This window comes from Astatotilapia calliptera, chromosome 13 (assembly GCF_900246225.1).
Source record: "Astatotilapia calliptera chromosome 13, fAstCal1.2, whole genome shotgun sequence".
NCBI classification, from domain to species: Eukaryota; Metazoa; Chordata; class Actinopteri; order Cichliformes; family Cichlidae; genus Astatotilapia; species Astatotilapia calliptera.
In genome coordinates this window covers 19,391,133-19,408,357 of record NC_039314.1, presented here as the reverse complement: position 1 = coordinate 19,408,357, position 17,225 = coordinate 19,391,133, and the positions used below count along the sequence as shown (strand labels likewise).

Genomic DNA, 17,225 nt, shown 5'->3' with positions numbered 1-17,225 from the left:
CCGAGGGATCGCGGGAAATGTATTTCAGGCCAACTAAATGTTTCTAGAAAGCCAAAGGCTGCATACTTCAATTCCCAGCATTCATTGCAATAGCAAGTTGCGTTTATAAAATGTATTCGCCGGTCCTGTAATTTTAACTAAACGCAAGATGTGTATTCATCACATTTAGTGGAAAATTAGACTTATTATGTAATTTGCATTTATGTAAAGTAATGTAAAGTATTTTTTGAATCGGTAAAACCGCTACAGAAACAGAAGGTAGGAACTCTGTTTATTATCTGTTTGGCGAGGACGACTGGAATTCGTCGTAGGACCTAAACAGTTACAGATGGCGTGAAAGAAACGTATTTAGGAATAACCGTAATAAGAGCCGCTCCAGAATATACTAACACAACATAACCAATTTAAAAGGAAGACAAGACAAGGTAAGGCCGAATGAAGCTTTCAAGAGGTTGTCGTGACAATCACTAGTAAAACGTTGAGTTTATCTAGAAGCCTACGATTTCCTCTCTTTATTTCCATCTAAATTTAAAGTCATAATATAAAAGCAGACATTTCCGACCTTTCATATGTCTTTCCACATCGCTTTAGCGTCGTATCTTTTCATTAGGTCTTTTAAAACTGCTACTATGGAAGCTCTGCAGAGGAGAATGATTGAGGAGGACATGGTCCAGTACAAGCTCTTTTTGATCCAGCCAGGCAGCTCTTCTTCACAGCAGACTGAGGAACGTCTGACACATCTAGTAGAGGAGATTTTGGCAAAGGTTGCCCCTCTTCTGATACAGTACATCTGGCAGCATCAGCCAATCAACCTCAAGTATCACCCTGAGAAAGGTAGAGCTTTTTCAGCACCCCAGAAAGGAAGCAGCATGCTGTATGTCTTTACGTGGTTAACACTCGGTACACACACTAACGGCTGGCGTGTATGGATCTCATTCACAGGAGGCATTCCTGCTCACATTGGTGGAAGCACTCAGTTTGGAGACAATGTTGAGGACGAGTGGTTTATCGTTTATCTCCTGCTGCAAATCACGGAGGCTTTCCCTGAGCTTGCAGCAAGGTAAGGGTGATCCTGATCATAGTTTCTAAATATTTATAAACTCAGAGCAGAGTTTGCACAAAATAATAAAACAAAAGTATCAATAAATAAATAAACACACCCTATTAAAATTCTCACCAGTCATTTATGTCTTTGTTTCCAAAATAATTGTTTATATGTGCAGAGTTGAGGATAATGATGGGGAGTTTCTTCTGATTGAAGCAGCAGATTACCTTCCTAAGTGGCTGAATCCAGACACAAGTGAAAACAGGGTGAGTTTTCCACATGACATGGCAGAGTTGACAGTACTGGAAGCACTGTATGTTTAAGCCCAAATAATTCACTGCCTCCCACAGGATACTACACAGTTATAAACTGATCCCCAGGCAAGCTTTAGTTTCATTTTAGACCTCCCTACTGATACGTTGAAATGCAATTCACAACACAAGGGTTGTATGTCAAAATAATTTTCATTTTAAATAAAAAAACAGGAATGTTAACTTTAATTAGTGCTTAAAATGGTTGTCTGTAAAGACTTTCTCATCGGTCAACTCTCAGAGCTTAAAGAAAAAGGCTTATTCCGTAATGAATGACTGGCAAGAGCCCTCCAGCTATTAAGGGCATCTACCTCCAACTGTACCTGCATACGGCCCACGACATCATCGAGAATCACAGCCATCTGGCACACCAACTAATCTGCTTGTTTCCCATTAAAGAACAGTCTTTCTTATCAACCAAGTGTTTGGTCAAGTGTTAATCTCATTGTCATCTTCAAGTTTGGACAGAAATGATCTGACACTTTACTGCAATGCAATGTGCATGCCAGGTTAAATAATCCCACTGGCACTACTGCGTACACTTGTCACTGCGCAATTTCTCATGTGTAGTAACGCTGCATACTGCACGCCTATAATTTTAAGAATGTGTATCCATTTATGACTTTTAAAAATTCTATTTCTGACTCTAATAGTATTTTAATTTTAAATTTAAATTGATTTAGTGTTGTTTATTTTTTTTTAAAATCTTGTTAAATTTTTAGATGCTTGGTGACTTTTTTCCCTCATCTTGTTAAGCACATTTCATTGTAATGTTGACTCCGTGTTAAGCTCGACTTACAATGCACCCAATTGGATAGAATTACTTATCATCATGCTCATTTTTGTTTGTTTTCAATTTGACTTTTCCTGATTAAAGTTAATGCTTAAGTGGAATAAACCAAGCCTGGAATGAACAAGCTTGAAAGAAAACATGTAAAGACTTACATGCACAGCCCTTTTAAATTTTGTTTACTTGACACTGCCAATCTTTTGCTAAGTGTAGGCTTTTTTGAACCACTCCTTTTCTTTCTCAGGTCTTCCTATACAAGGGAGAGTTGCATATCCTTCCCTGCCCATCTAAATCCACTTCAGTGGGCTTTTCAAAAGATGTGGTACCCAGTGTGGCCCAAGCTCTGGAGCTACTTTACACCCACCCAGAAGTCTGTCGGGCAAGCTCCAAGATTTCTTTAGCACTGAAGAAGAGACTAGAGGGGTAAGAGGGATTCCACATATAATCAATATTCAGTATTCAAAAGCAACATCATGATAAATACTACTGACAAAGTAACTCTGCATGCGTCAACTGGCACTCAGCCTATTTCAGTTACATAGTTTCCTTAGGGATAAATAGAGCATTCTGATTCTGTGGTTTCCAGCTGCATAGACAGGGAGAGCACTGGCTACATGATATTGGCTATTTAAAACATCAGAATACAGGGTGCTGAATCACTGTTGTGTACTAGAGGAATACAGTTTTGTAACATATTCTTTTTCTTTCCCCTCAGGTATCCAGGGAAGATTAAATCTGGCCTCCACCGTGCCCACTGCTTCATACCCGCAGGTATTGCCACTGTGTTGGCACAGCGACCAGACCTCATTGCACCTGCAGTTTCAGCATTCTACCTGCGGGATCCAGTAGATTTGCAGGCGTGTCGAACCTTCAAGACGTTTCCTCCTGATACACGAGTCCTCACTTTGGTAAATACATCAATGTATATCTGTACTTTTTAAAAGGTAATATCTTTGTTCAGAACTGTTCTGTGTTGTTTTATAAATGCTTATTTTATGTACAGGACTGTAATTAGTGATTTGTATTTATTTATTTTTTGGGAGGGCGTCTGTTTCCCCTAACCTTGAATAAATATTTTCAGGTGACGTTCACCCGGTGCCTGTATGCCCAGCTCCAGCAGCAACAGTTCACCCCAGACCGGAGGAGTGGTTTCACCTTACCTCCTCGTTCTCATTCCCAATACAAGGCTCATGAGCTTGGCTTGAAGCTGGTGATTCATTATCTATCTTTGTACTTCGTACTTTGTACTGCAGATAACAGGGTTGTTTTATTATGTAAAAGTCATAATCTTGTGCTCATGCTGTACTCCCAGGCCCACGGCTTTGAGATCCTGTGCTCTAGGTGCAGACTGCCTTCATCAGAGCCTAATGCCCCAGTCAGTTGTAACCCACAGTGGAAAGGCTTTATGGAGAGTTTGAGTAGGAATGGCTACTTCCATGTATGTCACTTTTTTTCATGCATGCACTTTCATGCATTTATCTTTGGAGCGCATTTTTAAAAAATGTGTTTGCACTGTTGTCAAATGCAGGGAGAACTGGAAGGTTCAGCACGTTACAGAGAACTTACAAGATCAGCAGAAAACTTCTTCAAACAGTCGGTTGCCTCAAAATCAAGGTAAAGACTTAAGCTGTTCACAGTGTGAATATGTATGCCAATGTCATCTAAGATATCTATTTGAATGAACCTTTTGTGTGTGTGTGTTGCCTCAGTGCTTTGTCCCCAGGTGAGGAGGTTCTCCAGCTGCTGCACAGCTGCGAACCATTCAACTTGGAGGAGATGAAGAAAAATGAGTCACAGCTCCCCCAAGAGGACAGTGAGTGAAAATCATGTCTAGAAACTGGCAAAATCTTATTTAAATAATGTGTGAGTGTAAATAATTGTCTTTCTTAATACTGAAAGACATTAGTCACATTTGCCAAGTGATCCATGAAGGCACAATGTGGGGATACTTAATTTAGACCTCAGTTAAGTGTAATTTTCCTAGCTAGGGTAAGAACACCTGTCTGTCTCTGGAAGATTTGTATGTTAGTTGTTAAGCATTGTAACTTTTATATGACCTTGCTAGAAAGTGAGCATTGCCTTTGTCTATCTCAGCCACCTAAGATTCTTTGCCTTGTGCCAGTTTCTTTCAGTGTCTGTCCTTTTGTTATGCTTCCCTCATTTTCTCCATTTTTTTCTTACGGACATTTCCCATAATTAGTTTTTCTCTTTGTCAACCTCCAGGTGATAGCTGGCTGGATATCACAGCTCAGGATTTGGAGCAGCTGTTGCAGGAGAGAAGTGGGGGTAGAGCTGATGTTGGCAGCCAAAACTTGAGTTCCACCAAACAGAAACAGCATGCCGGGGATGCAGAGGAGAGGGGAAAGGAGAAGGAGGACAACTTAGAGGAAGAGGAAGCTGGTTACAGCCTGGTAGCTATCAGTCAAGGGATGAAGAACTTTCTCAAGGCCATGTCTTCGCATGAAGGTGCAGAACTGCCCTGGTGAGACTAAGTGACTTTGTAATCTTGTTGATTTTTGTTCATATTTAGCCAAAAATATATCAGATTTTAATATCCATATGGATGTAGTATGAGCATAGTTTTCCCTTAATGGTCTCCCTGAGCTGTAAATTGGTATGTGTATATTCTTGCAAGCCTAATTTATTTAGGCCTACATTGTCATACTGACAGTCTTTTTCCATTTCTATTCCAGGAGCAGTGCAACCCAGCCTTTTAATATTGATCCAGACTCAATGGCCAATGCACTGGGAAGACTACTTGGTATGTAATTTGCCAACAGTGAAATATGTGGTATGAACTTGATACAATTTTGTTTTTAAAATCATTAATGAATTTGTCTTTTTTTTTCTTTCTTTCTAGGAGGCAAAGACGAAGAGCTGGATTCAGATGATCTTGATGATTCTGATGATGATGAGGAGGAGGTAGAAGAGAAAGAAGATGGCTTCTGTGGTCAAGCAGAGATGAAAGGAACAGAAACTCTGGACAGTCTCAAAAGATATATGGACCAAATGGATGAGGAATTGATGAAGACTAATGTAGGACAAAGCTTCAAGCGAACGGTAAACTCTCGTAACACGCCTTCCTTTGCTAAGATAAAAACTATTCAAAAGATATGCGCAGGACACAGGTGTCACCCTAAACCTATCTTTATCGTATCTGCAGAATTACAACAAGGCAGGAGCAAGCGGCGACTCCTCTCACCCTTCTGCCAGAGATGATCTCCCAAGGGATAACAAACTGGAGGAGAAAGAGGAGGAGATCGAGCCCTTAGATGTGGATGTCAATTTGGTCACAAACTTGCTGGAGTCCCTCAGCTCCCAGGCTGGGCTGGCAGGACCAGCTTCCAATCTGCTGCAGAGCTTGGGCATACATCTACCACCCAACTCTGATCCCGCATAAAGGGCAGGAAGTAGAATCAAATAATTTATATGTGTCATTTGACCTAATGAGATGTGGGAAGTTAACAGCACAGGAAAGACCAGCAGCTAAATAAATAAACACCAGACACAGTGTGCTTGAGGGAAGCACTGAAATTACTTGTAACACAGATGAAGTTAATATTTAAAAAAAAAACTTAAATTCATCTGTTTGAAATTACAGTTAACTGAAAGTGAGATTTTGCAGCAAATGAGCATTTTTATCAGGTTAACTGTAAATTTTTAATACCTGTTGCTTTGTGTCATTGTTGCATGCACTTATGGTGGTTTTTGTTCTACTACAAAAAATATTTTTCTAAATAAAGCCATTTTTCATTCTTATTTTTTATTCAAATTGTCAGCATAATTCACATTTTCTTAGCATATTCAAGTGTAATTTTAAAAAATGATGCATATAAACATTTTCCAAAAAGCTCAAGAATGACTAGGAAGCAATTTGGCTTCTAATAAAAATGTGAAATACTCAATTACAACAAAAAGAACAGCAGCACTAGAGTGAGTGTTCAGCTCTTTCCACATGTGAACCCCCTTCTCATCTGGCATCTCTGCAGTCAGATTCATTCAAGGGCAACTTTTGTCTGTCTCTAGTTAAGTATTAATTCAGTTAACTAAGCGAATTTAAATTGCTAACTTGTTTTATGATGTTAACTATCTGTGTCAACATTCTGTCATTGTCATCCCTTTTCCTCTGAAAGCTATCAGGGTCATACGAGGACTACTTCTAGGGATGTTCAGCACATCCGCTGATAAGAGCTCTCAGAAATTACTGTCATAAAATAGGAAATGATTCACATTTATTTTGTTTGTTTATTTGTACATAAGAGAAATTCAGCTTGTTGATAGTTGCTTAATACTTCAGCTTCATGTCTGAAAGAAAAATTGTAATGTTTGACCCCTGACGCTTAACTGTTTCATTAATAAATACCTAGCTTGTAAACTATTTTCCATTAGTGCCACTGATTTAGAAAGTGCGAGCAACAGCACTCATGTTGCTCACGCTGCAGAAAGTCACAAGTAGCTAGGGCATGTATCGTCTTAATAACATATTAAAAGAATAAGATAAAAACTTGTGATGACACATAATTACTAACCGTATATCGTTAGTGTGCCACCATAGCCTGCATTTTGTCTTTTATAACTTTGTAATGTGAGTGGATATTGACTGATAAGGGATGAATAAAGCTAGTATCTACAGGTATAACACTTTGGTTAGGGTCAGTGGAGTGCAAGACGACCTACTAAATCTTTTAGTCCTTTACAGAAGCTGAAAAAATGGCTGAACTATGTACCTCACTGAGTGGAGCAGTGCAGCAGCAAGGGGTGAGACACAAAGAGCCACTACACCGACCAGGAAGCTCAGCACCATTCCCAGCAGGAGAATAGCAAGCAGGTATCCATGGAAGAGCAGGCTGCGCCAGTTGGCCTGACTCAACACATGCCAGGGACGCTCTGGGTGCAGACACCACAGGAGGCCCAACACCCAGCTCTGGTTCACCAGCTGTGTATAGTAGATGTCAAAAACAGAGGCTTGGGAATCTGGAGGGTGGCTGCGCTCCATCTCAGACACTTTAGCAAGCCAAGTCAGAGACAGGCTGTGCAGGATTAAAGCCAGAGGTCCATATATATACTCCAGAGGCACAATACTTAAGAGACCCTCAGATGCTGCAGACAGACAGAAAGAGAAAACTAATTAGAGATTCATTTACTCTAATATGTGAAACCCTCATCTGATATCCAAACTTTTACCTGTGATGATCACAGAGGTCCCACTGATGATGAAAGTCAGAGCAGTGATATGGCTTGCTGGTGGGGATGCCAGCTTCAAGGCAAAACTAAAGGCCACAGTCACCAGGGGCAGCAGAAGCACCATGAGGACGAAGAGGTTGGAAGATGAGCTGCTGGCTCTGGCCCACATGGTCAGCACTGCTTGAATGCTGCTACAGATAGCAGACGGCAGCATCCTCTCACCCAGGGACCTTGAATAACTCCTTAGATGCACCAGATCCAGGGCATGCAGGAGATTTAAGAATAAGAGAGACACCAGAACCTGAAAAGACAGAATATAAAAAAATAAAAAATTATCTAACTTTAAAAAAGCCCACATGTGGTTATGTGAATCACTCATTTTTAATGATAGGAACTGGAGGGTCATGTGCCTGGCGGGACTGTCGATCGAGGACGCTGAAGATATCTACCTATTCGGAACCATGATAACAGGGTTCTTGCTGATTGGAGCTGGCTTGGCCCTGACTTATCGGAGAAATAAGAGAGTGGAACCAGCTGTTCAAACCTCCCCAAAGCTGCCCGCTGGAATCGAAGCGACAGGACGAGACGCTACCTCTCACAACGAACGCAGTGTGGTTAACACCTTGGAGACGCTTACAGCTGCCGTGAAGACTCAAAACAACACCATTGAGCGTATGTTGGGATACATCAAAGAGAGGCCTGCTCAAAATGAGACCCTTGAGCTGGATCACATTGCAGAACGGCTCACTGCAGTTGTGGGGTCTCAAAAGAATGATAACACCATGGAACAGAAGTTTGATACCATCATGGGGAGGCTTGCGGCTCTCCAACGGGAGATTGAGAGACCAGTGTCGGAGTGTTAAGAACAGCTTGAAATTCTTCTCTTCTTAGCTGCTCGCATAAAAAGAAAATTGACAACATCAACATGCGGACACCACAGCGCCAGCTGGGGCTGGAACCGAACAAAAACTCCCTGATAACGACTGTGTGATGACTATTCTTCCCATCCCATGCAAGGCCACCTGGATTGGCTAGCAGACTGTTTACTTAGCCTGATAGGGCGAAGGACACTGTCTCAGCTGAACTATGGACACGCACACACATACACTTACACTGGTAAGCACTCACACATTTCCCTTCCCCTTCCAATGCCTTCAATGCTTGTTGCCTCCTGGGAACACGAGGCGGGTCTGGGCCCGCGCTGGAGAGTCGGCGCAGTGGCAGGATGTCTGCTGTGTTGCCCTTTCCTTACCTTATATATTATTTGCACTGTTTTAAACTTCACCAGATCCTGGAATTTTATAGCTTGCGTCCTAATAAAGAGTGCATTTGTGTGAGCCCTATACCCCTCCTGATTTATTAGTCTAATGGCCCTTTTCTGCATTATGATTATAGTCTGAATATTACTTTTATATGTATTTCCCCAAACCTCTACACAATAACTCATGTATGGTAATAGCAAAGCACAATATAACATATACAATGTTTTCCTATCCAGAAACTGTTTTACTTTCCCCAAGACAGCAATGCCCCGTGCTAACTTTCCCCTCACATAAGTGATGTGTGATTTCCAACAGGCCTTTTGATCAATGATCACACTAAGAAATTTTATGGCATTAACCCTTTCTAGATATATATTATCGACACAAATTTCAATGTTAATGTTTTTCTTATAGTTTCCGAATAACATAAATTTTGTTTTATTTAAATTTAAGGACAATTTGTTTCTATCAAACCACTTCTTTAATATCTTTAACTCCTGTGTGATCACCTCCAAAACCTGTTGAAATTCCGCACCTGAACAAAGTATATTGGTATCATCTGCAAAAATTACAAACTTTAGTATCTTCGATACTTTACAAATATCATTTATATACATAATAAACATTTTCGAACCTAATACCGATCCTTGAGGTACACCACATTCAATATCCATCATTTTAGATTTAAACTCATTTATTTGTACATATTGCTGTCGATTCATCACATAGCTGTTTATTCAATCCAGTACCACACCCCTGAACCCATATTTTTCCAGTTTGATTTTTAGAATTTCGTGGTTAACAGTATCAAATGCTTTTTTTAGATCTAGAAAGACTCCAAGTGCATACTTCTTGTTATCCATACATTCTGTTATTTCTTCCATTAAATCCATCAATGCCAAAACTGTTGATCTATTATTTCTAAACCCATACTGGCAATTTGCCAACAAATCATGTTTATCCACAAAGCTATCAAATCTTTTTAGAAATAGTTTTTCCAGTATCTTAGAAAACTGGGAGAGTACCGACACTGGTCTATAATTTGTAAAACAATGCTTTTCACCTGATTTATAAATAGGAATAACTTTTGCAACTTTCATTTTTTGTGGAAAAACCCCTTCCTGGAAAGACAAATTAAAAATATATTGTAGTGGTTTTACAATACCATCAATTACTCTCTTTACCGTTACCATATCAATATCATGACAGTCATTTCAGTGTTTTTTCTGTAATGCAACCGTACTCTGACTTGTATCCCCATGTGATGTCTGTGTTGTATGTGTAAGGTCGGGGGGCGGGTTCATTCCACTGCAGGGTAACCTGCCACTGCATGTGGCGAATAAATTTTGAACTTGAACTTGAACATTTACTTCAATTCATGTGGCTAAGGCATGTTAACACAAACCGGAATGTGTGAAAGGTAGTAACCTTTACAGCTGAGACTGAGTGAGTGCCTCTTCATCAGCAATTGCCTGCAGGGTCAATTTGGGTCATAATTTCGAACTAGTCCTGACAAAAGGGAACAGAGTTCACATCTACTTAAAAAAATAATAATAATATTTTAAGCAAAAGTCAAACAATGAAAAAGTAATAAAAAAAATCAATATTTTAATTAATATTGTACAACATCATCATCATTTCTGTTTTTGACAGCACACTTAATCATTTCAATGTTGCCACTTTAGAGCCTGTAAATATTGTGATGGATTTCTATCGAACATGTTAGCAAGTAAATGAGTAAACTGTAGAGATATTAAACACTATTACACTATGAACTAATAGTGAAATAAATGCTTATGTCATTTCATGCTCAAGCAGCTGTAGTTTATTGGGTGGGTAATACATTACAATTAGCCATTCTTTGCACAATAATATTTTACACTCGGGGGCACTTCATTAGTTCAGCTGGTGGTTAATAAGAGCTCAGTCCAACGGAGCAGCTTTAGGATGTGGTGAAACAGGATTGATGTGCGATGTGATCATGTCAATATGAAACAAAATCTCAGAGGACTGTTTCCAGCACCTTGTTGAATCCGTCCAACAAACAATGAAGTCTGGAATGCAAAGGGTAGTCTAGCCTGGTACTAGCAAGGTGTACCTAATGAAGTGTGAGCATATGCTGTTGACTTTTCACTAACACATCCTGATTTCTGCATTCTTGAATTTATGATAAATATGCTGCAACATACCTACACATTTACTATTCTTCTGAAGGACCTCATAAACAAAATGCATATAAAGCGGGTCATATGGATAAGACGTGGACTAAACTCAACCGGTCCTGTGACTCATTTTCAGTTGTTACGGGCAATGTTAGCTTGTGGACCATACTATACTGTGCTATACTGACCATTTAGTCAGTATAGCACCTCTCCTATATATCAGCAGTTGAGGTCAAAGCTGGACACCCAAAAGTTAATTCCACCTTTGTACAGCGTCACACTTGCATCTGAGTTCATTGGGCAATAATTTGGTTAAACATCTATCCTGCACACGTGTTATCAGCAATAACGTCCTTCTGTCACTTCCCTCTACGTCTGCTTTCACCTTTAAACTAGCACAAACAGCAATTACTGATAGAATTTCACTGACCACCACAGCTGACGGCACAAATGATTAACAACAATCCAATGATTAAGCTTACATTTTGAAAGACCATTTGAATGTTTGTTATAACTTCCTACGTTTTTCTTTTGCAATATGTAACTTCATTATTTGCCTTGATGTTGGCAAAGCTATTATAAATGCACCTGTAATTGAAGCAAAAGCAAATACCCTGCGGTCAAGAAACAGAGCTTTGTGTAAACTAAAAAGCATTTGAGTGGCCTCACATGACCTTTTTTCTCACTTATATAAATTACTATTTATACTAATTTGTAAAAAGGTATTTTTGACCTTATCCTTTCTAATCAGAGTTTGGTTGTGTCCAAAAGAAGAAAATCCAAAAGTTGCAGACACCAACCTGGGCAAAGCTGAGGGCCACAGGATACGGGTAGCGATACTGAGGGATAAAAATGGAAGCCACAAAGTTTCTGAGTTTGTCGCCCAGACCATATATCACCACAACCAGCAGGACCAGACTGGCAACCAGGGGCTTCAGCGCATGATGCGCTGAAAGACACCTTACAGCCGAGGCATATCTCGTCCTCCATCTCCCTGAACTGTGCACAAGAGACATAAACCATAAAGTCACACTGATAACAATGAACTTATAAAATGTTTTTTTTTTCTTTTTGTTCTGAGTTTAATGTTTTAAAAAAACTTACATTGGAGGATATATAACCTTTCGTTTGCAATGCAAGTTTGCATTTTAAATGCAACTCCTGACTCTTTTATATGGTTCCCAAGATCCAATATATTATATTAAATATATATATATATATTAAAAAAAAAAACAGCAACAACAACAACAAAAACAGCATTATCTTTTATCCAAAAGATGTGTGTTTTTTAAATTTATTTATTTTTGTATTTTATTGCAGGATTTCCCACCTGAAGTCCATGTAGTGAGAGCAAACGTTATTTCCTCTCACAACAACCTAACTTTGCTATTTACGGATGATCTCAAACAGTGTTCTAAACATGTATTGTAGTCGGGACAATCACATCACAATTACATACACTGTCTGATTGTTTTGTTGTTCCTTTTCAGTTGTTTATGTTCCGTGTGGCATGTCCGAAAATCGGTGTCTGCTATTGTAGTTTCCTTGTTAACAGTGCGTCCCTTTTAGACCAGAATATTCTTTTTCAATAAAACTCATGTCAATTATGAGTCTGTAAATATACGGCATAATAGTAAAAGTCAAATAAATGATAACATAAAGCGCAGAATAAATATGTATTAAATGTAATAAGACCTCAGAGGACTAGTAGGCGCGTTTAGCTTTAACAGCCTATCAGCCGAACTGAAGCCCGATCATAAAAAGTGCTGCTTTAAAACTTAAAAAGAAAAGAAAGACGTATAGACAAACTATAGCAAAACAAATTTAAAAGGAGCGCAACTCATTTTCTTTTCGGGGGAGGAAAAAAAGCGAGAAACGACATCTACTCACCATTTTGTTGTCGTCATAAAGTCATAGTTCATCTTCAACCTCCAAACCAGCCATTCCGTCTGTGTTGCTGTCACTTCCATTCATTCCTACAACAGCCAGTAATAATGCGATTATATCAATAATAATAATTCATCCTCGTAACGGACACGTATCCCGTCCGCCTTTTATTTTGGTATTTAAATAAATATAGACTTGTAACTTCATTCATGCAGTTTGCTTGAGGTGAAGTAGTACCCTTTGCACCTCCTGCTTTGGCAACTGTTTGTGACATTCCTCTCCGGCTTTTCGTTGGCTAACGACCACATGACCGCCTGTGCAAGGGTGAATTTGAATAAACAGATTCATTAAACTGGGAGGATGCCGCTCTGTACCCTGCTTCTCAGAGTCTACCTGCTGCACTGTGCGCTCTGGGGTTCTTATAACTGTATTGCTATAAACACTAATATGTCTTAAACCATAAATGTTTTATGGTTTAAATGTGTGAAAACTGCTCACATATTCTTCAATGACTTTCAGCAAAGTCATCCTGTTGGTGCTAAATGACTCAAGAGTACACCAGGGGGAAGTCAAACACACCACCTTTTCTCAGTCCACTGTTTCTTTCATTAAAGTAATATAATAGCTGGGTAATTTGTTACTTTTGAAATGAAAACATTACATAAAACATATCCATTATCCCTCCTCTTCACATGCCCAGCATCCCAACCTTCCCTCTCTAACTTTGGCTCTAAAGTGCTCAAAGTGAGCTGTGCCTCTCATGTACTCGTTTCCTTATCTGTCCTGGTCACACCATGCAAACATCTTCAGCTCTGTCACCTCCAGATCAGCCTCCTGTCTTATTGTCACCTTCACCAAACTATACATGATAGCAGGCCTCACTACCATCTGAACCTTCTCTTTTACGCTTGCTGCCATCATTCTGTCTCTAATACTTGTCTTCACCCACGCCATGCTGGTCTCCTAAAAGTGGTCTCAAGACCGGTCTTGGTTTAGGCGGTCTTGACTATAAGTCTACTCTACTCCTCGCAGCTGTCACACATGTTTTCTCTCATTCATACACATTCCTTCATTTCCTCTTTTCTTTCTTCCAACTGTCCTGGTTCTCTTCTGTCTATTCTCTACTCTTACTACATATCCCAATGACATCTATGAAGAGTCCACGGAGACTCGTGGAGGACCTCATCTGTCAGTCCGTCCATCACCACCACCACAAACAAGGGGGCTCAGAGCAGATCCCTGGTGTGATTCCACCTCCACCGTGAACCCATCCATCGCTCCTGCTGCACACCTCACCACTTTCTCTCTGTCCTTATGCATACTACGTATTTCTCTGACACTCCTGACTTCCTCATTCAGCAACCAAGTTTCTCTCATCACCATATTATGATCCACAAAGACACAGTGCACCTCCGTCTGACTTTGTCTGTACTTCTCTACCAGCACTCGCAAAGCAAACCCTCACTTCCTCCTTACTAATCCTCTTATACATAGTAATGGAAACAAAAATGCTGCAGTACCACAGCTGACAGACTGTGGTATTGACACATGACAGAAAATGGTCTCTTTCAGTTAAAGTTTGTGTTCTAGCTGTAGTTCTTATAATAATCATTGCTCTGCAAACGGGTACAATACACTGCATGTGGGAAAAAAGAAGCCATCAGGGAAAACTTTAAATGAAATAATAAACATAAAAGAGCTTGATGTATCTTCAATACAGGACAAAGGGTGAGAGGTGGAGAGGCAGTGGCTGAGGTGAAAGTGAAGAGGGAGGAGATTCATATATTACTATGTTACTGTGTTTCCAAGACCACCAGCTGAATTAAGGGCAAGCCTGAAGCAGCGTTGAGAGAGGATTTGTAGCAGCTCTTGTTGGGCTTTTTGAGAGAAATTTGCTGATGTTTATTTGTGTGTGTGTGTGTGTGTGTGTGTGTGTGTGTGTGTGTGTGTGTGTGTGTGTGTGTGTGTGTGTGCGTGCGTGCGTGCGTGCGTGCGTGCGTGCGTGCGTGCGTGTGTGTGTAGGATGTTCTTCTAGTTAAGGGCTAGAGGGAACAGCTCATGCATTTGCCAAATAACTTAAAGGAAATAGTTGTAGGACCGTCCGGGTAAATGCTGTTGTGTCTATGTTTGAGCTGTTCTTTTTCCAGGGTATAATATCTTTAAGGTCTTTATAAAAAAGTGTAACCTCCTAAGGTACTTTAACCAAATATTAGTGGGGGAGTATGTATATGTTTGAGGTTGTATATATACTTTTGAGCCCATCTGGATTAGAAAATCAAAAATAAATTTCAATTTGAGGACTTAATTTTTTTTTAAGTCTCTCTATTCTTAAATAAAGATGTATGCTGTAAAATCTTTCCACCCTGAAAAAAAAACAAGACTTCAAAGAAATCATTAAACAGTGTTGGATCAGGTGACCCTGAATCCTCCATTAGTCGTGCTGCGTTTGGACTAGGCTGCTTGGGGATTCCCATAATGCATTGAGTGTTTCTTCCTTAGTCACATTTTTGGTTTGTTCACATATGTGTTCATACACCTCCCCTCATTTAATTATTAATTATAACTAATCCCTGACACTCTCTTCCACAGCATGTCATTAGTCCTGTCTTCCTCCCCTCACCCCTAACCAGTCATGGCCATGGCAGATAGCCACCCCATCTTCCAAAAAGGATTTTTTTTTCTCCTTTCCATAGTCACCAAAGTGCTTTCTTGTGGGATTTCTTATGATTGTTTTCTTTGTATTATTGTTGTGAATTAGCGCTGTGAATTGAATCTCCAACAGAGAGGGTAACTGTACAGACAGTAACCATTCCTCCATCACACCTATCTGGAACAAAAGTAAAACAGGTATATTTATTGCCAGTTCTCTCTGCATGTAGACACTGTAGTCTTTCTATTTCAGTGTGTGAGCCAGAGACCGTGCTGGCTCCTGCTCTTCCAGGAACAGTTTGTGTTGAGTGAGCAACTTTACAATCTTCTGAATGCAGTGGGTGACCAGCCCGCTTTGCATGACCCCTACTATAGTCTTATCCTTGACTGATGCAGTGCAACAGTTAATTAAGAGAATTTTCATTTTAAAGATAAACATGCTAATCTTAAAGATTAACATGGAATAAAGTAATACATAATAATTATGTCTTTATTATGAATAAATATGAGTATTAGGTATAAGGAGCCATTTGGTGATGAAGAGGATGCTGTGATAGTGATACACCTTGAGCTGGGCTGTTTAATCAGCTGCATAGAGCTGCAGAAATATTCCACAATACTACTGTATGCGGAGAATGATGTAGCCCAGGTCACACATGCACATATATACTTTTGCTTATTGTAGCAGTATGGCATTCTAGATGGGAATGTCAAGACTGTATTTGCTAGGCATCAGCATGTTTGTAAAATTAGTGTGAATAGGTTTATTTTGATACCATTGTTTTGAGCTACAGCCTTATTGAATTACCAAGAAAGCCATATATTTATGATGAGGTAAACTTGCTTGTCTCTTTGAATTATGCTGACTGTATCTAGCTGAATCTGCATTTTTGTCTCAAGGTTTCTCACTGCATATTTCAGTGGGTGGTGTAAAGGTCAGGGCCGACTCCCCAGACCTCCAATCCTGATTTTTTTTACAGCTCAGTGCTTTAGAAATGGACCTTGTCATCATGCTGGGAGAATTCTCAGCTTTACATGCCCGTTACCCTTTCCTCTGCATGAACCTGAAAGCCAAGCCCCCACTGCGATCCTGGAGGATCGAATTATCAAGAATCTAGATATCACACATGTAGTCAACACCACTGCCGACAGTCCTAATGCTATTTTAATCACTATGCTACTAGAACCTGGTGGAGGCACTGCCACTGACATCCAGCTTCATTAACACTGCACTTAAGTCTGAGCCTGGTCCACTGCAGTTTCAAAGAAAAAAGGGAATGCACAGCCCCCAATGTGAACTTCCTGCGTCAGATACTGACTTATGAGGAGCAGCTGTTTGGGCGCAGACTTACCGACTTGGACGACATCTGTTGATGACTGCGGGGAAAATGGGAACGGAAAGCAGTATACTTTTTTTTCTTCTTAAGTGGAGACTGAGAAGCTGCAGGGAAAACACTCGATCTCGGTTCACTATCCAAGTCCTCACTCTAAGCTGTCATATTTCAGATTATACAGATGTTGAATTTGTAACCTCTGTAAGCCTCAGTATAACACTTATGACATTTTGCTTGGTGACAGTTGATAGAACATGTACATTAATAAGGAAATTTTATTTAACTTTACATAAGAAAGGTTTATTATCTTCAGTTTCACTCAGTGATGTAATGATATGCTGATACTGAGATACTACCTGTTTTGCAGCGTTGCTCATGTGGATATCTAAGATGACAAAGGCTTGCAAATAGCCAGTGTTTATCACAGACATATACAGTCTGTAGTGTTTACACTGGGCATTTCAGTTGAGACATAATGCAGTTAACAATTTGCCCCTCTGCGCGCGCACACACACACACACACACACACACACACACACACACACACACACACACACACACACACACACACACACACACACACACACACACGTAGCTCCAC

At 40.0% G+C, this 17,225-nt stretch overlaps 2 protein-coding genes across 3 annotated transcripts; one reads left to right on the top strand and one right to left on the bottom strand.

Moving 5' to 3' along the window:
- Positions 1–278: 278 nt before the first annotated feature.
- ecd (ecdysoneless homolog (Drosophila)) lies at positions 279–5,905 on the top strand. 2 transcript variants are annotated; one of them, XM_026189773.1, is made up of 14 exons: positions 279–425; positions 611–834; positions 943–1,060; positions 1,224–1,311; positions 2,391–2,569; positions 2,862–3,054; positions 3,228–3,356; positions 3,459–3,584; positions 3,675–3,760; positions 3,856–3,959; positions 4,370–4,628; positions 4,840–4,907; positions 5,007–5,206; positions 5,310–5,905. In XM_026189773.1, the coding sequence occupies exons 2-14, from the start codon at positions 630–632 to the stop codon at positions 5,544–5,546; spliced, it is 1,992 nt and encodes a 663-aa protein (XP_026045558.1). In that variant the 5' UTR covers positions 279–425; positions 611–629; the 3' UTR covers positions 5,547–5,905. The 2 variants fall into 2 exon arrangements, with proteins under 2 accessions (XP_026045558.1, XP_026045559.1); XM_026189774.1 differs by having other exon boundaries at positions 592–834.
- Positions 5,906–6,026: 121 nt separating this feature from the next.
- LOC113034772 (uncharacterized) lies at positions 6,027–12,905 on the bottom strand. The gene is made up of 4 exons (XM_026189776.1): positions 12,645–12,905; positions 11,555–11,753; positions 7,331–7,631; positions 6,027–7,246 (listed from the first exon to the last, which is right to left on the bottom strand). Exons 1-4 carry the CDS (start codon positions 12,722–12,724, stop codon positions 6,840–6,842), a joined length of 987 nt encoding a protein of 328 aa, XP_026045561.1. The 5' UTR covers positions 12,725–12,905; the 3' UTR covers positions 6,027–6,839.
- Positions 12,906–17,225: the final 4,320 nt, after the last annotated feature.